Source organism: Lolium perenne, chromosome 6 (assembly GCF_019359855.2).
Source record: "Lolium perenne isolate Kyuss_39 chromosome 6, Kyuss_2.0, whole genome shotgun sequence".
Classification (NCBI taxonomy): Eukaryota; Viridiplantae; Streptophyta; class Magnoliopsida; order Poales; family Poaceae; genus Lolium; species Lolium perenne.
The window spans coordinates 61,076,438-61,098,135 of NC_067249.2; the positions used below are offsets into that span (position 1 = coordinate 61,076,438).

At 43.9% G+C, this 21,698-nt stretch overlaps 1 protein-coding gene across 1 annotated transcript; it reads right to left on the reverse strand.

Annotated features, from left to right (window-relative positions):
* Nucleotides 1–9,656: 9,656 nt before the first annotated feature.
* On the reverse strand, nucleotides 9,657–11,433 carry LOC127308133 (desmethyl-deoxy-podophyllotoxin synthase). The gene is made up of 2 exons (XM_051338905.2): nucleotides 10,483–11,433; nucleotides 9,657–10,403 (listed from the first exon to the last, which is right to left on the reverse strand). The coding sequence occupies exons 1-2, from the start codon at nucleotides 11,392–11,394 to the stop codon at nucleotides 9,786–9,788; spliced, it is 1,530 nt and encodes a 509-aa protein (XP_051194865.1). The 5' UTR covers nucleotides 11,395–11,433; the 3' UTR covers nucleotides 9,657–9,785.
* Nucleotides 11,434–21,698: the final 10,265 nt, after the last annotated feature.

Genomic DNA, 21,698 nt, shown 5'->3' on the forward strand with positions numbered 1-21,698 from the left:
TGATTCCAAATTTGTAAGACTTATGGTTTGTAATGAATGATGACTGTGATACTTAACTATTATGCCTCGCAACAACAATATTCCTGGGATTGCGATGTATGACATAATAGGCATTCGGACTTAAAAAGCCGGGTGTTGACAATAAACGGCTACGATGTTGTCCCACCATGATGCGGCAGGTCCACACAACAAGTGTGTAGCATAACGAACCTTCTCCTGGTCGTTGCATCCAACAGTATTGAGCTTTCGCTCAGTGTCCATAAGCCAGTCTTCTGCGTCCATTGGCTCAGGCGCGTATGCGAAAGATATAGGTTTGGTGTTCTGGAAGTCTGCTAAGGTGACTCCCTGATTCTCGGGTCTCTCTACCCTGTTCTGTTGCAGCAGCTCTTGGAAGAATTTATTCTGCTGCTCCAACGTTACACGTTGTCTCTCTTCCACCATCTGCATGTACTGAATGAAATTCTGCTGCGTCATGGGTGGTGGTGGTGGAAACTGATTCCTGGCTGCTTCATCAGCCTCTTCCTTCTGTTTCGCCTCGCGCTCCATGCGCTGTGCTTCCGTCTCCTCACCTATCGCTCCCGACATAACCCCCTAGTTCTACAACACAAGATGATACTCATAATTACTCCATGCGCAAGTTTTCTGAGCTCAACTTTGTGCACAGAACTAGTCACGCAATGGAAATCAAGAAGCAAATCCAAATCATACAAAACATATACCATGTATATACATACTTAAGTGGTCTTATTACAATACTCAGTGACGTTGTGAGTATGCAAACTCACTTATTGAAGTATATGTACAAATTTCTACAAATATTACATACTATAATACACGTGGTACTTGTGTATTATAGTCTCGCCTCCCTTGGTGGTCTCTAGTAGTGCTTCACTCCCGGTACATCCCAGGCTTCCATCCGGTCGAACGCGTCGTCCTCCTGACAAAACCTGGAACATAAGGTCTCCCCGTCGGCTGGTAGTCAGAATCAGATGATGATCCTAGGGAGAAATCGGTGTTCACGAACTGGTCATTCAGTGCATCATAGTCCACCCATCGGGTGTACTCCCCTGTGGCTCCACCATAGGTATTACCAACATTCGTATCCGACTCAACCTGTGTAGGATACTCTCCATCAACTCCTCCATTACTAGGATAACCCTGGTTCTGGGTCGTGGCGTCCTCATTCATCTCTCCGTCATAATACACTGAAGTACTATGAGTTTCAGTATCAGATCCCCAACGCCAACCCGTGGAGTTTTCTATAGGAGTCTCGGAACGCTGATTGTTTCCGGATTCCTCTCCACCCTCATAGCCTCTATAGGAACTATTAAAATAGTTCCCAGGTGTAACAGGTGTAGTTTCTCGCTCAAGAGGATCAATACTAATGTAGTCACCAGCTGAGTAAACTGGTGTGTGCACCACATTCTCCATAGGTTCTTTCCCCCTAGTCTCCTCCTTGGGTTCAGTAAACTCCTCTAACATTGTATCAATTGCTCCCGTCAAATGATGGTTCAACTGAAAGAGCAATGATAGCAAGTTGCGGCTATTATCCATGTATTTTGCAGCTTCTACTGGTTTGCGTTTTGCATATTTGAAGTGGTTAAGCATGGGATCGTCTTCCTCCTCCATATGAGGAATGTGGGTGAATTCGGAACCCATAAGCTCTTTCATCTTATGCTCCCGAATATCAGTTATGGCTCTCATAACGGCTATATGGTAGGCTGTGTTGATAGTTCTGGCTTCACCTGCTGGCATTACTACGCTCATTCCCAAATATTCGGGAAGTCTCAGCCCTACCCTACACTTTGCCAATATAGTACCATCGTAGTACATGTATTTCTTTACTTGGATCTGGGGATCACACCCAAATTCAAGTAACATGGCACGTAGAATATCTGCAAGTCCACCTTCATATTCACTCAATGTTGAGTCCATCACTTTCACGTTTCGTCCCGGACGTGAACTTGCCATTGTTGGCTGTAGAAATAGAAAGAATATAAGATTAGTAATAATGCATCATAATAGAGATAATAAAGAATTATCGTACTAAAAGATATGATTGTTGTATTCTCAATTGAATATTCACCATATTTTTAGAGAATTCTTTACTAGTCCTATTTGACTCCTAACGTTCTGTCCCATTTACTACGTTCCAACCTAAGGTCAAAGCTTTTGCTCTGATACCAACTGTCGTGACCCTGCATACCACTGCATGTTGTAGTATGCCAGTCGTTGATATAACATTCATGAAGTACCATTCCGCAAATATTACATCCCTCAGAGTAGTACAACAGAACATAGCAGGTCCATAACTCATTCATTTATTATTACAAGCATATTACACATATCGTCTCGGAGTTCCTCTTGGGTCCTAAGAGAGATACTCCTGGGTTCGAGGCGAACCCAACTTAACTTACAATATAGAGGTTTCACCAAGTTATACATTTATTTTCTCGAGCAGCTAGTATTAAGAGTTCGGGCTGCTCGACTACTACTACTACTAGATGATTCTAGGCTTGATCTCCTCCGGAAGCCTCCCCGGTTCCGTAGACTATGAGGTAGTCTACGCCTTCAATACCTCCAGAGAGGTCTGGTTCTTCGTAGCCGATGATCTCGGCTCCTTTAGGGTTGTCGTAGTTCTCCTCCAGACGATTCAGACAATCTAAGCAAGGGATTTAAGAGTGGGATGAGTACAAGCATACTCAACAAGTTCATTATAGATAAGAGGTGTTTAATGCACTAGCTACGATATTAGACCAGAAAGTCTAATACCAATGCAGGTTTTGATGAACATTTCTTCAAAAGATTGCTTTTATTTCAAAGAGCTATGTCCGTCAGCCTTCACCGGTTTACTAGAACTTCATGGAGCTCCTTTCCGTCCGCGTTCGCAGTTCCATATCCTGGAACAGGGAGTGACATGTCACAGTTCTTTACACTCTGCAGAGGTGTGTTGCTTTACCCATAAGAGATCTTAACCTTGGTGCCAACCGGGCAGCTTTCCCGTCCACACTTCCTTCGGTGTGAGGCCCGGTATAAGGTCTAGCCAATCATGTTCCTCCGCTACCTCGAACACCCACCCTTTGTTGCATGCCCCGACCCTGGGTCCTCGCCGGTCCCATTATTCCCACTCACGGGTGGACCCCGACCACGATGACAGTTTGGGATCGAACCAAACTCCTTCGCCGGTAGCTGCAACCCATCATAGACCGCAATACCGTGGGGACTTAAGGCTTCCCCAGCCAACCGCTTGCTCTTCGAGCGACAAGTGTCTACGGACTATGCCGTGGGGACTTAAGGCTTCCCCAGCCTACCGCTTGCCCTGACAGATACAAGTGTCTACGGTAAAGCGCATCCGTTGATGAACGAGAGGTGGAAACACTTTTGACTACTCCGTCCCACTCCGGATCTTATGGTTAACACGGGTATTACGGCACAAGAATCACTGGCGACATTTGTTGTTTAATCCTAGATGGATATAAACCCTTGCAATGGAACCTCCACCATATCAACACAATCCATGGTTCCATTGCCAACCACATAGTCATATTCATAGTTATAAAAATAGTGGTTTTGGTTTTTATGCAATAGTGATAACCATAGTACTTTGCAAGTATTTTGATAGAAATACTCAAATGACATGAGCAAGTGATGAACTTGCCTGAACACTGCAAAGTTTTGCAGTTGGATGGTGTGGACTGACCCTTGTCCTCTGTCTCTGAAAAATAGCATCATTGTCCGATAAGGGCAATGGTTAAAGAAGCAATTATGCATGATTCCAGTTTTAGGGTTTGTTCCCCCCTTCCGATGTCGTTATTATTTCATGTGAGAGGTTAATACTAAGAACAATTTGGAGATACTTAATTTAGGGTAAATACAATCCTTGAAATGTTGTCAAGGTGTTTTTAAAGTCCAAATGCATTAATGGACTTATTTTTATTGAAGATAATAGGTGTGATTTAAATGATTATTTAAATCATCAAATTGAGACTCATTCTTAATTGTCTTCAAAAATTCTCTTTGATATTTTATTTAGATAGAGAATTTTATGCTGATCAATTTTCATATTTTTAATTATTTTTTTAGAGCTATTAAACATTTACTATTGATTTACAAAGTTTCAGCATTTTATGAATTTGTGAAATGTCTAAAATGCCCTTGGGCCCCACCTGTCAGGTGGCCCAACGGGTTGAGTCTAACCCGAGCCGCCCCAACCGGCTCGGTCGGACTCAGTCGCTCTCTTCCTCTCCCCTCTCGCGAAACCCTAGCTCTCTCCTCTCCCGCGACGCTGTGGTCGCCTGCGCCGTCGCCGCTTTATTCCGGCTACCTCCGGCCATCCCCGCCGGCGAGATCGGTCGCTATCGAACGGCTGCACGATGGCGCACCGATCGGTCCGCGCCGATCTGTGTTTCATCGCCGCCTCCGTTCACCCCCAACGCCTCTGCGACACGGCCGTGGTGATTCGTGGCGCTTCGTCGCCCGCCGTCGATCCAGGCGCCGTGGCGTGGCCGTGTGCCTCGCCGTGGTTGCGCTGGAGCCTCTGCGCTCGGCGAACGCCTAGCTTGGCCATGGCTTGGCGCTGCCGTGGCCAGGCTGTGCCGCCGTGCCGCCACGGTGGCGCCGTGGTGCTCTGCTCCAGGTGTGTCGCCTCCTTCTCTCCTGTCTCCTCTACCCCTTCTCCTTTCTCTGGATGCCTTGGCATCCACCTTGCTGTGCTTCTGCTGCTGCGCCTCTGTGCCTTGCACCATGCCTGCCCTGGTGCTGCCTTGATGTGCTAATTGCTGTTGCCTTCCTGCGCCATTATTCTAGCTGCTGTGCTCGTGCTATCACAGCGATGCGTATCGCCGTGTTGCTGCCATTGATCCTAGCTGCTGTGCTGTGCTGTTCTTCTCTATATCTTACTGTTGTAGCTCATGAGCTCAGCTCATGAGCATACTGTGATGCTTATGTTTGATTCATTTGCTCCTGTTGTTGCTATATGACTCCTGCCTCTCCTGTGTGTGCAATTCCTTGCCCCTGGCTTGATCATGCTACATGATCCTTGCATTTTTTTGCAAGTGCCAGTGCTCCTGTATGCTATCTGCTCCTGTATGCTATCTCTTGTGCTTATATTCATGGACATGCTCAATTGAGCCTAGCTATTGACTTGACAGCTCCATCCCTTGATGGAGTGCTTCTGGATACAATTATAATGCTTTTATTTACTTATCTGTGATACTTTTGTTCATGTCTTGTGGCTGATTTAAGTATCTGTCCATGTGTTGATACTAGAATGGATTCTAGCATGCTGTAGCAAGCTTCTGATGATCTTGTGATTATCAGTTGCTTGTAAAAGGTGTGGTGCTCCATCTTGTGCCTTACCAGTGCTCAATTTGAGCTGTGTGTGGTTACATACTAGTGCTAGTGTGTGTAGTGGTTGGCTCAAGCAATTGCTGTTGCTTGCAGTGATCCCTTGGATCCACTGCAAAGCTCTGTTGTATTGATTACTTGAATATTCATTTATCTGTGTTGTCTTTCTTGGCTAAGTGGATAAATGATGTGAGCTGCCTGCAGTTGTGATCATCTAACTATTCATCTGATTGAGCTAGAGGGATGCCAACAGTTGTTGGGGACCCTAGCTCCACTTTGAACCCAATCTGGGTGATGATACAAGTGCTTGGCTTGATGGTTTGGGCTGTTTCAGTGGTTGAGGTGACCCTAGCAGTAATCATGTACTGCTTTTGGGTAGTTCCCCTCTTGTTGGCTTGCTGTGGCTCACTAGATGCTTTCTGGGTGATCCTTTTGTTGGATTGCCAGTAGCTTTTGATGTTGACAAACAAAAATAGACACAATATGTCTATCTGTCTGATGGTGTAGTGGTCATAGGTGCTAAGTAATTCTGGCTAGCTATATAGGATCATTTCCTTGCTGGATATCTTTGATTATGCCATTGTTTTGGCATACTCAATGTTCCCAGGGTGGCTTCCTATTGGTTTCTCTCCTTTTTACTTGCACCAATTGGCTGTTAGCCATATGATGACTCACATAGGGTTTCTACCCTTTTCTGTTGCTGTGAATATGCATATGCTCATTTTATGAGCAAAACTTTGGCTTGCTCATGTTCATCAGTGTATACCTCACTCCAGCTCCTAGTATGAGTTGTTGGTGTAGAGGATTGCTTCTGGTGGATTTGGTTTGCTTGCCCTGCTCCTCCTTGCAAGCTTGTGAATCTTGGGTGATTTCTGGTGGTTGCTGGAATAGGTGGAGCAGCTCTTGCTGTTCACCTGTTCTAGCTGTTCTTGATGTGTTCTTGCTGTTCTTACCCTGATGCTCCTTGACGATGGAATGGTTAGGGTTTGGCTGTGAAAAGCTTAAGTATGCCTCTCCTCTGCTTCTCTGGTCGACAGCAAGGCCTGGTCCTTTTTGGTGACTCTCTCAGGCTTGTGTGCTGTGAGGCATGCACACTAGCTAGTGAGCTGCCTGTGTGTTTGCTGCTTGGTACTTGAGCTGGTGAGAGGATCAGCTCGGCAGAGCTGTGGTATTATCCACTATTTTCACTTCTTTTCTAATCTGCCAAGTGGCTTTGCCACTTGGCATAACATTTGTTGTGCTGTGTTTGTGTGCAGGGATCAATCTGATGCTCCAATGATCATGAAGATCATCAAGTACAAGATTAAAGGAAGTTTAGCTTGTAGTGTTAGGATAGATCATTGAATTGTAATTTCCTTTTCTTTTCTTTTTCTATATTTGTCCAATTCTTGTAATATGTTGTAATATTCCTTTATTTCATTTGTGGATAATGTAAAGACATTGTATAATGTGTGTTTATCAATAAAGCTCAAGATTTTCTCTAATGAGCTTTACTTATTATTTGTATTGTTTATATTGTGTATTATTTATAATTGTTTAATGAATTATCTCAAATTTGAATTATGAGATATCTATTTGATGTTTGAATTTGAAATTCAAATTCAAATTTGGTTTGAATTCAATCATGCAACTTAATTTAGAATTCAATCATGTAACTTAGCATTGTGATGCAATATCTCTTCCCTCTTCTCAAAACCGTAATCTAGTTAAGTAAGAACAAGTTCATCGCACTCTCGAAACCCTAACCCTGTAGGATGTCGAGAGAGAAACCTGTCCCCCTTCGATGCAGTTTTGTTTTAAAAGCGCGAAATTTCCCCGTAATTTACGATGCAATGCACATCCCTTTCAAAAATCTACCCCTCGATCGTCTCTAAACCTGGGACATTACACCGGATCCATCAACATCTCTGACATCTTCTTCCTTGCCTCACAACTCTTGTCACTGACAAGTGATCGTGGCTCCTGGTGTTATCACCGACAATATTTCTGCTTGATAGCTTCAACACGAATGAATGGATTCATCTCCAGAGGAACAAAAAATTGCCAGGAAAATGGAAAGCAAGCGTAACCTATATGTACCCGAGTGTACCATGCCATTCGACCCACACCGATCATCGAATATGAGATGTGTGTCTTGATACAGGGAGTTTGAAGTTTCCAGGCTTAATGGGCATAAGGCCCAATGTCCAAAACATGCTGACATGGGCTAGAAGGGCTCGATGCTCACGAAACAAGAATATTTAATAACGAGGGTTTTACGTCCCCGTCGACTATCTCTCACGGCCGCACTAGGGTTATAACGATGATCGGACGCAAGGACCATTTTCTGCCGACTCAACCTCCACGAGGTGCGGTACAGGGAAACATGACTCCGATGAGTGGTCCTAATCCGCCTCCACGTTTCCAACCACCTCAAGGAGGCTATGGCGACGCATACGGTGGTGGTGGGGATTATGCGGGAAGGGGAGCACAAGGCTTCCAGCCACATTTCAAAAACTCCAGATTCGAGTCGGGTTCGGGATCGAACCAAGGTTTCAACGAATGCTGGGTTGATGGGCAGCAAGGATATAACAATCGGAGTTTTGGCGGGGAGTTTAGCTCCCTCGATGTAGGCTATTATGAAGGAGGTAACATGTACAACCAGGCGTGACAACTGTTATCGGCATCCACATTGGCAACAATATAATGGGAACCTAGGTTTGTGTAGAAGTTACTTTCCCTAGTCTTCCATGGTTAGAATATCCAATTCGTGCAACTTCACATCACGCACTGGAGATTCAAGGCCTTGAGTATTCCAAGTACAAGTTTGTTCCCATGTATGCCTCCACATTCACTCAAGGGACGACTAAAGACCTTGAGTATTCCATGTGGAAGTATACGTGGTGAAAGAGTGCACACTGAAGGCCTTGAATTTTCCAAGTACAAGTTTGCTCCCATGTATGCCTCCACATTTACACACTGGATTCATGAATGGTTTTATCTTCTGCCTGAGGCACAACGTGCTCATATAGATTCTGGATGCAGCCAACTGGAGACAGTTGCTCGGGCTATCTACAACCAGGGTGGCTGGCAGCTTTCTAAGAGAATACAACATGCATAAGAGCTATATCTTTATTTTATTCTATTTGGTTGATTTTATGTACACGCTTTTGAGACCCATGAGTTGTAAAACTTTTAAATGTTGAATGCTCAAACTTTGCAATAAAAAGCTGTGTGCATCAATTGATGCATAGGCCGGGGCACTCCCCATTTCGATTTTTTTTCACTCAAGAGACGAAGAAAGGCTGGGCAGGGCCTCCTGTGCAACATATTTCTTTGCTTGTTCCATGAGAAATTGATCCCCAAGCAGGCAATGTGGATGATCATCGTGGAACTTTGGTATACCTCATGTACAATGCTCATCATTTGTATCTCAATGAGAAGATGGGACACCAATGAAGCCGTTTGATGTCATGGACTATGTTTCACCATGATATGTACCTTTGCATCCTTGACCCGAAGAAGTCTCTGATGTATGTTCCCTATGTCACGAAGCTCATCATCGAGGCCAACACCAACTATCCTCTTGTCACCACATCGCTTGTCATCCATAAGACCGTAAAAACCCAATGGAAGCAGCCCAAGTATGATGATGATGAGGATAACACAGGTGGCTCTCATGGCCATCAACCCTTTGCTGCTAGTGAAGAGGATGAAGGTGATGCTGCTCTCTGCAGTGACCCTTGTGGGAAGAATGCTAGAAATGAATTAGTGCCATCCTCATGGGAAGAAGTGCAAACCAAGGTCAAGAAAGAAAGTTTCCTGGAGAGGACCTTCCTATGCATGAACATTGACACCCGCAAGTACCAATACGATCACTATGTGCAACAACACCATATCAACAAAAATAAAAAACTCTCATGCACCATGTGTTCAAGCTTCTACCTCCTGAAGAGAGGTCCACTCCTACTCCTTCGCCTGTGCTCACTGAGTCTGAGAGCGCCTTGTCCTATATGAAGTGGAGCCAAGGGCATGTCCATAGTGTAGATTTGGGGACGTCACTTCCGGTCCTTCCACCTTTAGGAACACGGGGAAACAACCTATGGAGAATGATGATGATGGATATGTGGCTAGCGGCAATGGTGATGAAGATGAAGGCTCCGAGTGATCTTCCATTGTCGCATAACATTGCTATTTTCCCTTTTGGCGTCTTGATGCCAAAGGGGGAGAACTAGATTTATTAGAATGTCTCGGAAGCTAGGGCAATGCTTCCGGTTTGAAAAAAACACACCGTTGGTCTCTTATAATTTCGTATTTAGCTTGCAATGGTATTTGGTCTAAATTAATTAATACTTCTTCATACCCCATTACCCCTTCACATCGTGATAAATATACACAGATAGGACTAGTACTACATGGGAGTTTGTGATCACATATCAACGCAAATGCAACTGTGCAAATCAAACATGCGGCACACGGACCATAGCATGTAGGTACAGGTTGTTCTTCCGTCGGACGGCGAGGCCCATCTCCTCTTCCATGTCTAGCTCACCTGGCTTCACCCCGTCTGGGAGCTCCCAGTCGAAGTGGTAGAGAAGCGCAGCCAGCACTATCTCCATGCTTGCCTGCGCAAAAGTTATTCCAGGGCACATCCTCCTTCCTGCCCCAAAGGGTATGTACTCGAAGTCCGTTCCTTTGAAGTCGATCGTACCTGACTCAAACCTCTCTGGCTTGAACTCCTCGGGGTCTTCCCAGTGCTTAGGATCTCTCGCGATCGCCCAAGCGTTCACCAACACCGTGGTGCCCTTGGGAATGTCGTACCCGAGGATTATGCAAGACTCCATGGCCTCCCTCGGCAGAATCAATGGCGCGGCCGGGTGCAGCCTCATTGTCTCCTTGATGACGAGTCTGAGGTATTTGAGATTGGCCAAGTCATCCTCACCTATCTTAGGTTTCCCTTGGAGTTTGTCTCGTACTTCGGCTTGTGCTTTCCTCATGACGTTTGGGTTCCTCATGAGCTCCGACATGGCCCATTGGAGCGTGGTCGCCGATGTCTCGCTCCCCGCACTAAATAGGTCCTGCAGTAATACCGGTTTACATAGTTTAGGAATTGCCGGTTGTTCTTGCAGGTAGAAAGTGAGAAGCTGATGTACTTACAAGTATAACTGCTTTGATCATTCCCATGGTAAGAGGCACCTCGAGGCCACCCTCCTTCCGTAGCCGCAAGAGCACGTCCACCAGGTCTTCTCCGTTCTCCACGGCGCCGTTCGCCGCGGTGGCGGCCCTGTGCTCCTCGTGCTGCTTAATGGCGTACTCCATGAGCTCGAAGCACTTGCGGTGGTTCTCCTGGGCCAGCCGTGCCGTGCCGCTGACGAACCTCGCGAGCCACGAGGACGGGAAAAGGTCGCAGAGGTTGAACCCGGCGACGAGCTTGACCCCCTCATCGATGGTCTGCAGGAACTCGTCCCTCCTCTTGAACCTGTCCCCGATCAGGGCGCGCACCGTCGAGTCGGCGAGGAGCACGGCGATCCGCTCGCTCACGTTCACAGGCTCCCGGGGCGGCGCGGCCGCGACCGCTTCCACGAGGCGGGCGGCCTCGTCCTCCCGGATGCCGCGGAACGACTGCACGCGGCGCGGGCTGAGGAGCTCGAGGATGCATATTTTCCGGAGCTGCCGCCACAGCGCGCCGTAGCGCGCGAATATGATGCCCTGCCCGTCGGCGTTATAGATCTTGATGGTGGGGCTCCAGGGCCGCGTCGCGAAGACGGCGTCGTGCGTGCGCATGATCTCGCGGGCGGCCTCCGGGGACGTGGCCACCACCACGGGGACCTCGCCGAGCTTGAGGTACATGAGCGGCGCGTCGTGCCGGCGCGCGAGGTCGGCCATGACGCGGTGCGCGAGCGGGCCGCCGGCCAGGTGGTGCAGGCTGCCGATGAGCGGAAGCCGCCACGGGCCGGGCGGCAGACGGACGGCGCCATTGCCGCCGCTTCGCTTCGTGAGTAGCTTGAGGAGCAGGAGAGGGAGTAGGAGGGCCAAGAAGAGGCATAGGTTGTACGCCTGTTGCTCCATCGTGATCTTGGCGCGCTAGCTAGCTCTTGAGTGTGGTTTATAGCTAGCCACTTCACTTAACTAGGCAATTTCTCGATGTGGTTGGGATCACCGTGGTCGATACGATTTTAGGTTTTTTGGCGTTGCATATGCAAGCACATCGTTCGGTCGTTGTTCGAGAGTGACTGATGGTAACAAGTGGAAATTGACCTTGCTTGGCATTTCCTCAGTCAGATCTATATATGTTACGGTCTGAGAATGACGATGCACCACGACGGCGGTGTGTGACCATGACGGTGCAACCTTTCTGTGCCTCGTCTTCTGCAGCAACAACACATACGTGCACGGCTAGCGTCTACAGAAGCAGATTGATAGTACATGTGGTGGATGTTGGGCATCTCGAATTCTGGATCGTGGCGACATGGTTTGATCCTCTCGATCGGGACAGCAGGAAACTAGAGGGGAGCCAAATTGAGCTTCGCTGTTGCTCTCGCCGGCGCCGGGTGAGGCCAACAACGGGCACATAAATCTTGGTGCTAGGTCGTGCTCGTGCGGGACGTCGCTTCGCTAGGTTGTGCGGTTGGCTAGCCTACCCAGGCTAGAGCACCTTCTAGCAGACTATAAAAAGCCAAGTACTTGCTATCGAAAACGTGAATATAGACCGAAATCGACGAAGCGTAGATTAGATACCGTACTCGAAACTGAAGAATTCGAAAACTATGTTTTCTTGAGATTTTAAATACTAGATCATCCCTGTTTTTCGCTACATTCATCGCGATCGAAATTCATTGATAATTTATACAAAGGCAAAATCAACGCAGAAGCGAAATTAAACTAGATCTAGCCTACCGCAACCCTAACTAACCAAAATTCGTCCCCGGAATACCTCACCGGGGCATGTGGGCCAGCGGACGGCGAGCTGCATCCTCACTCGTCGAGGATGGCGACGTCAGGCTTCAGGAGGCAGGCAACGAGCTCCTTTTGTTGGGCTTTGTAGGCCGCCACCGCAAGGACGGCAACGCGCACCTCTTCCTCCTCGAAGTTCCGTGCTACCGCTCGCTCGGAGAGAGCCGTTGTTTCTCGAAGGAGGCTTGGTCGGCTTCGCCGGTATCGACATAGTTGCCATCCTCTCCGACTCGTCGGAGGAGGGCTCGCACTTTATCGACGATATTCATTCCTCGTCGGTGTACGTGGGCGAGCAAGGACAACGACGACCACGCGAGGAAGAAGATCCCGCCTCCGCCTCGTGGCCGTACACGTGGAAGGATGGCGGCAGCGTGAGCCCGCGTTCCGTCCACTTCATCACGGCGTGCTTATTCGCACCTTCGAGTACACCCACTCACGTGGGTATATATAGCCGATCGGGTACCCACTGTTAGTGTATCTGGTTTGGCCCAACTGAAGGACCACATGATTCTTTGCTGGGGACCACAGAGCCCAAGAGAAGCTAGCAGCTAGGAGCATCAGAAGCCCAGGTTCCTGGAGTGTGGAACAAGGACAAGCCCAAGATTGGAAAACCCTATGGTTCACCTCTAACTTGTAACTGATTTGGTCATGGTACCTGAGATCTAGCCTCCTATATAAAGGCTATGAGGGGCCACCGGGGAGGCTAGACTCATCATCATCCAACTCACGCATAATCTGCCCTAGGGAAGATCCGATCTACACCAACATAGACATTACGACGACATTGTAATTTTCATCGACAGTCCAGATCAGACAAACATGAGTAGGGTATTACCCTCTGAGGGCCCGAACCTCGGTAAACCTTGCCTTCTCCATTGTGATGTGTTGCAAGATGTGATATGGTATATTTGATGTATGATATGATCATGTTTTGTAACATTTGTCACGACTTGCATGTCAATGAGTAAGGAAACCGGTAGGAGCCATATGGTTGTCACTTTAATTGTATCACATGTGTGCCAATATTCAACGTCATGTAATTGAGTTACTTTATCTCTAGGAGTTAGCTATAGTGGTAGTTGTAACACATGGTGGAGCAATCGTGGCAACTCTCAAGGACCTAGACACCATGGGATGGATATCACACCGGTGCATTGAAGATGGAGATCAAAAGCGCAAGAAAATGCTATATGTTGTCACATTACGAATTAATGTGATGTTAATCCATTTGTGCATCTTATTTTGCTTGTAGGCAACGGTAGCATTATAAAATGATCCCTCACACTAATACCAAGAAAATAATGTGTTCTCCCTTAGTATGCACCATTGCGAAGTTCGTTGTTTTAAAACGTCTCCTGATGATCGGATGTTATAAACTCTACATACGCATACAACATGTGTAATGATAGTTTTGCACATCCAAAAATACTAGGTTTAAACTTTGTGAGCTTAGCATGTACAAACATGATCTCGGAACACAAGATTAAACTAGGGTGGTAGAACTCTGACATCACTTCGAGAACACGAAGGGGAAGTAGATCTCCCTACGGTCTCTCGTTGGTGTCTTCTAGGACAAAAACAAGCAAAGGGTGGCATGGCGGAGGTGGTGGTCGGCGGAAATTCTTGGGACATCTGCGTCGGCGAGGTGGAGGTGGACGGCAGCTAGGGTTTGGGTGAGGGGTGAGTGTCTTGTAATGTGCTGCCCCTCCCCTCTCCCATGTATTTAAAGGGGTCCGGTTTGACCTATGGGGGAGGATTCCATCAGAACCGATTTGGAGGGGGGGATCAGAGTCCACCTGGACTCCTCCCTCCCAAACCGAGTAAGGGGGAAGAGTCCACCCCTTGGACTCTCCCATCCCCTATGCGCTGGACAAGGTGGGGCTCATGTGGCCAAGGCCCATATGGTGCCCTTCTGGGCCACCCCCTTTCGGACCCTTCCAACCTTCCATAAATATACCGGACTCTTCCAAAATATTCCAGAATAAATCCCGATCATTCTCGTACCTTCCATAAATGTCTGGAAGGATTCTATATCACTTACGGGCACACTTTGGACACTTTTGAATTATTCTAGGATTTCTGAACAACCTTCTAAACAACTTTCCATTTCTAGCTTCATTCATACTCACATTTTAAATGTCGCTAACCCTTAAGCGTGTGGCCATATAGATTCAGATATATGTGGATATGTCCGGAACAATATTTCTCGACAATGATCGATGTCGAGTGATTGATAACCACAATGATTCTCACACATAACACAAATATCTTAGTCATGTGAACTTTCAGTATTACTATTCGATACACATCGCATTGTTTCTTGATACTTCACATAGCCCGAGGTGAAACCCTCTACATTATCCTCGTTTCGTGGCATGTACTCTTTTACTCATCATGTATTATTAATATTCCTATGACATGATAACTTAGTCATGTGTCTAGCTAGACAATGACGAACAACATGATGCATGTGTAGGCCTAGAGCGTATCTTTCCATCATCGGAGTAGCAATTTCCACGATCACATAAAATAACACTACGACAAATTATCCAGCATGCATGAATATCATATGCAACTCGGGAAGTAACATTTGAAGATCACATGAAATCCATGTCATATCCTAGTTCATATTAGCATCATGGTCTAACGATCTTAGTAATGGTAGTACTTAGTCTTTGAAAAAAATACGGTCATCTATACTGATGATTTGTTTCATTTGGGGTCTACTCCCTCTTTCCCGGTTTATAGGTTCCAGGTGTATCCCTAATTCGTAAATTTGACCAACGTAATACAAGGTATATATATATAAATATTATAATAATAAAAAATTCTACTTTCTAATGTTTTTTTTATTTCACTATAATTCATATTATGTTAGTCAAATTGACGATCTAGGGATGCGTGTAGTCCCTATAAATCAGAACAGAGGGAGTATCAAACATTATTATTCCACTAATAATGTTTGTCACATGTGATACCGGAAATCTCGTAACAACTTTTACTCATTGCCCTTTAGTCAGGAAAACAATACTATCAATATCACATGTACTAGTCATAGAGGCGTGACTAGGGATATCTTCTTTGGTGTTTATATATTATTCCACAAATTTAATTAGGTTTTCATCCAATATCACAATATCCGGAGCTAATACAATTATATCATACAATATAAACTTCGTTATGAAGAAATATATGAATAAGTAAAACTTTATTATTGCCTCCAGGGCATACAAATTTTCGGACCCACTAAAATTCACAAATTCTTGGAAGTTTAATATTTTTTAGAAGCTATTCAGATTTTCTCTTTCAAATTTTGTCAAATGTAAAAAAAAAATAGTCAATAACTTTGAACTGAATCTAATCCAATTTTTTGGCATATTATATTCCCGTGCCCAGGATAATTATCAAAATTTTATAAAATATCATCAACATCATGAACATGCCACACATAGAGTGTTGCCGAATTGAAAAACACTCGGCTGTTAAATTGAAAAAGTGTAAAAAAATGTAGTGCTGGAAGCGTGTTTTTTGGTATGAAGAAATGCGGAGAGCCAGCGCAATCGAATTCTTTGTGCGTTTGGCCGGTCTCTAATTTATTTTCCGTTTGGTGCTATGAGATTTGGGCTGGACGGTTCTTGTCTATTCGGGCTAAGCAAGCACAGCAAGAAGGACAACTTACCCTAAAAAACAAGGACAACTTTACTATTTATTCAACCCACAAATCGGTAGCACTAGGGCAAGAACAACGACTTTGTCCATGTTGTTCATTTTGCAAGAATTTAATATGCGTGCCTCACATCATTGGAACCTCCCATGTGGCCATATTCAAGTACATAAGTTTTGCTTAATGAATGATGATTCAATGATTTTACATGGCGTGTCTCCAAATTTTTCTCCTTTTTTCAAATTTTTATTGAAATGTCCATTTTGGAATTCCAAACCATAGGGATGTTTTGTCACGGGAGATGTAGATCGGGACATGGAAATAATAGACCTGGAGATTCCTGTTCGCAATTAATTAACTAGCAATGATCGGCGCGGCGGCACGCCGCGCCATACGAATGATCGGTTGTTATGCAGACAGTAGAATAATTAAGCTAGTTGTACTAAAATGTTCAGATCTGGTTTCATTCTTAATGGGACCAATTCACTTGGGGAAATGTATATCATATGGTTTACGTGCCTTTTTGCAACCGAAAGGGAATTGGGAGCCCGCAACATGAGCAGACAGACAAAATCAGTCATGTGTGGCTGGTACGATGTAGATTCGCGCGCGCTATTATCACCGGAAACTTCACACTGTAAGGCAGTAAGGCACTGCTACATAGTGGGAGATGAATTGGGCCGTCTGATCTGGTCTTCACAAAAATATATCCTGTAAGTGAAGGAGCAAGAAACAACATCAGTTAACTGAGTGCACAGTACATACCGAAAATGTGTGGCTATGAATAACCATACATGGGACTACATTTAGTAAGTCTAACGAATCACCAATAAGTTCACATGTCCCGTTTCAAAAAAAAAAACCAATAAGTTCACATGTCAAACGTTGGCGTTGGAAAAACCTTCAGTGTAACCACTGGTAAGAGAACAAAACAATGATCACCTAATCTCATCGGGGTGAAATACAACCTAAAATCGAAAAAGCATAACACATTTAGTAATCAACTGGATATATAAGATAGATATACTGTAAGTGGGCATATCACTGTACGCACATACATGAAACAAATTGTAGTGTATATTTCTACAGATGGTCAAGTACTTTTTAGTATACAATATTACAATATTTTTTTGCATCCATACCTCCATTTTCATCTATTGCAAGTGATACTAAAGGTTAAGCTCGATACATTTCCCTTTCTTTGTAGGATATCAAGTTGCTATAGAAAGTCAATCGAGTATGTAGTTCAAATAACGAAATAAATTGTAGAGTGGAAGACTGATATGGCAAAGCAGAGTTGAGAACACAGAGGAACTAAAATGCAAGGAAAACCAAATAATATTTTGATGCACGAATCTTAAAGCTTATTAATTCTATCAGCAAGAAATTCGAGAATACAATTCCAACTGTCATCTAATAGTGGATTAAGAATAATTTGAAGAGTTGTATCACAATCAAAGGAGAAGTGCAGAATTTGCACATAGAAGATATTAACTAACACCTAGAAACACAGGGGTCAAGGATCAGGTATGTACAAATATAATGGTCTGAGAATGAAAAACTGATCAACGAAACAACAGTTAGGTCCATTTCCTTGAGCACTGCAAAAAAATTCAGAAAGTAACACAACATATGTCCATAACCTTTCTGCATGATTTCAAAATCATTTACCACTCATTACTTTCCTTTGACCACCAAAACCGCATATGAAATACAGTTAAAGTACAATCAAGATGTCTGATCCGCACGTCGTGATAAAAATAATGGTTTGTTTAGAAATGCATCTTCATAATATCATCAGTAGTGTAAAAAAATAATTGCTCTGTTAAATGATACCATGACAACCACAAAATTTCAAGTGTTGGCCTTAGACTAACATAACCTATTCAATTTGAAAAGGCTAACTAAACTGAGGTTACTCTTTGATGCAATTAGAGATATGGAACCTCGTGTGTCGGTGTGAAAAGGGTAACTAACCTGAGGTTACTCTTTGATGCAATTACAGATATGGAACCTCATATGTCGGTAGACATATTTGTAATCAATCTATTTGCGACATCTCGATTCTTCGTTCCGTATGCTCTTGAATCCAAGAGAGTAATCATGTTCTTGTGGACCTTGTCCTTTCCTATACCAAAAACCTAAGGTCGCCAAAAAAAGCATGTGTTTGTAGACGAACCATCATAGTGCCGATAAATTCCTACGATAAATATACTCTTTTCGTCATGAACGAAATGTTGCCTCTCTCCAGGATCCATAGAGAGTAAGAGAAGCGGAACTTGCGATGTAGAGCAAAGCATCTGTAATTCTGTATGAGTAACAAAAGAGAGCAGTAGTACACCAACCTTTAGAGAAGAACTCTGCATTGGTAGAGTTTGTGCAGCGGAACAAAAATGATATTCATCATTGTTCAAGGTACAAACGGGAGATATACTATCCAGACTAAAACATATCAATGGTCTGAAGCTGGTCACATCACCATTGTACAGTCGTGTTGTAGATTTGATTGCAGTTTCAGGGAACTGGAATCTGTTTATCTTTATTAGATTGGTTTCAGGCTTTGAGCTCGAAATCAGTATATTGTTCACGTAAATAAGAGAAGGGAAAAGTAAGTTCACGGTTGAATATCTATGTTAATTTAATACAATGTTTAAAAGCTATAACCATACACCACTGAAGAGAATATCAGAACATAAGGTAGCAAAAATTGGAACCAGTGGTTCTTTGTATTTCGGCAAAAATTACTGTTATAGTTTTTTTGCTTCTTTATATTCTTTAACATTGGAAAAAAAATGTTAAACTTTGAGCTCGAATATAGGAAAATATATTTAGTTCATCTAGACAAAAAGTTGAACCTGATATAAAAATAAGCTAAAACGTTCATTTTCTTATAAATAGATGTAGTGTATCAATAATCAGTTTTTAATTTCAACAGAAAGTTTGCTTCCTATGCACGAACTACCAATGTTGTTATTTAGTATCAAGAGTGTGGTATTACATTCCTTAGTCATGTCATAATGACACTCCATCCGTATTGAGAAACAAGACATACATGCTACTATTCTTGTCACCAACCCACCATTAACACATGTACCCTATTTTTTGCCCAATCATCTCCAGTGGCCATGGGCTAATACCATCTGAATGCAGAACAAATGAACAATTATGTCTATTGGTAAACCACCTGACTGGGAGTGTTTGTTGTCGAAGAGAAAAAATGCAACCAAATACTGGAATGATAGATCCACGGTTACTGTACCAATTTTAGGCTGTATTTGGCATGGAAGCATGCTTGGTTCTTCTTAAGATGAATATCAAGCTTATTTGGACAGGTAAGTTTCGATCAGACTAAAAATATTAATGTGTGCTGAGTTGTGCAGGAGAGAAACACTAATGATTGTCTGAACTTCAATTCCTACTATGACCATAGGGTGGTCTACTGATGCAAACTCACAGCACTCCGATCTACATCAACACCCTTTACCCTGTCACTTCCTCCAGAATAGTAAAACCACCAATTCAATACCACGATTGAACATAGGAGTTCTGCAATAAAAGAGGGAGGGGAGGGCGAAACGGTTGTACCTGAGGCTGGGGAGGCACTAATAACGGTGACCAGACCACCGAGGTGCATTAAGGCACAACATCTCACTAAGTATGTCAAAATCTCTAGAGGTACGTCCAGAGTCTAGACTGAATCAACAAAAACCAATGCTCAAGAAGAATGTGGAAGGTACACATGTACAGCCTGACTCAATCAACAAAATCATTCTGATGGTTGGCACCTTCAATCAACATGAACATATCAAAAAGCGTCTAGATTTCCTAGCCTACTGAACCTGTGAAATACCATCATGTCATAGAGAGAGAGAGAGAGAGAGAGAGAGAGAGAGAGAGAGAGATCCACCTAGTGTATGCAAGTTTTGAAGGTAGAATAAGAACAATAATTTCACCGTATCGAATCATCAAAATACTTTTTCCAATATATAATTTGTATATCTTGCCTAGAAAAATATGTCTCTTTTGATCATTTCCTTCAAGTTAAGAGTATGGACTTTCGCAAGCTTCTTGTAAATAAACAAATCAATATATTTAGCTTGCAACTATTGCTTGAGAGAGTGAAAGATTGTGAGAGCATGATCAGGTTTCACAAAAATGAAAATATGAAAGTGCTACAAAAGAGGCATGATTAAAAATGTGACATCCAGTTACCTGTGCATCAACACATTACTGTTACGATCTATAATTATTGACAGCTTGGACGCAGACCAGATATGGCAACAAAGAGCAGCATAGGTGCGGAGTGTGGCCGTGTCGCCAGATCGATCGCTCTGGACACTGCAATGAATACAAGGAGCGAGCAGGTGCAACTTGGAAGTGATAGTGTTTGAGCAACTGACCAGAGTCCATGAGAGTAGGTGCGGTGCAATAGGTGGCAGAGATTCTTGAGATGCATCTTCCTCTGAGGGTCTTCAGGAAACACCGCCAGAGTGATCAGAGGAGAGGCCACAGCTTCAGCCTGGACACCGAAGGCGGTGTAGGGCGCATGCGAGAGCGAGAAACCATAAGCCACAAAATCATTAGAGAGGAGCAGGGGAAGACCAGATGACCCTGGCATGGAAAGACGTGATGACCAGCACCAAGCGCCGAGGAGGAGCGCAGTTCATCAATGGTCCAACTGACCAAGTAAGATTCAATTTAGGAATCAAAATTTAGCTGCACCCAAGAACGAATTGTGGACCTCAAGAATAGCAAAGCACACCATCGAGCTATGCTGCTGAGTCACTATATCTAATCACGACCAACAAGAAGTGGTGGCCGAGATTGAGAGGAGACATCGTAGAAAGATCAGGAAGGCTCTTAATTCCTTTAAAACTCTGTTTCACTGCATTTATCAAGCAGTCAGACATACAAAAATGGGAACCATAAAACCAAACCATTTTCTGTTGAATTCTACTCATGTAGCATTATGGTGAATTGCATAGGTCCTACAGCACCACTACAACCACTACAACAGTGAGTTAAATTCAAAAAAAAAATGGTGACCAATTAAGGAATAATTCACCTCGTAAATCAGATAAGCAAATTATGTTTGTCGCTACTACAAAGTACAAACCAATAATCTTACTAAATGTAGGAAACTTCTCCATAACACCTGTACACCAGTGAGTTAAATTCTAAAAAATGGTGACCAATTCAGGAGTAATTTCGCTCATATATCAGATGAGAAAATCAGTTCCTTGCTTGATACATAATACTGCAGTCATTATTCGAACATGCGCATTCGTTATTGAAAACGTAACGTAATATTGCAGACGACGGAATCAATGTAATACCAATAAGATGACCTAAATGGTAATACCAATAAGATGACCTAAATACCTGATGATGGAAGTAATAAACACCATGCAGTTCTTGGACTTCCTTCACTTCAATGTAATCCCACCTGCTGGTTGAAGCCTCTCCGGAGTAATAACTCATGTACGGAACTGTAAAAATATCAAACGTGTAAAAATTAAGCTCATGCGCTACAGGCTCCATTGCACTCATTGTGAGTTACATTTAAGAGGGTGGTCTCATTTTTCAAAACATATCAGCTCATACAAAAGAATAATTGGCAGCAAGAAATCAACCACATCACAAAAAGGGAATCTCCAATCATGAGGTCAAAAGAATGTTGTAAACAAAAAAGTTTCAAACTATCAATGATCAACAGATAGCAATTTGATTGAACAAAATTATAACTAACAGGTCG

Excerpts from the sequence above, each read along its gene's own strand:
- LOC127308133 (XM_051338905.2), bottom strand. The coding sequence starts at position 11,394 with ATGGAGCAACAGGCGTACAACCTATGCCTCTTCTTGGCCCTCCTACTC. Across the intron at positions 10,404-10,482 it reads TGATCAAAGCAGTTATACTT|GACCTATTTAGTGCGGGGAG; the intron begins GTAAGTACATCA and ends GTATTACTGCAG.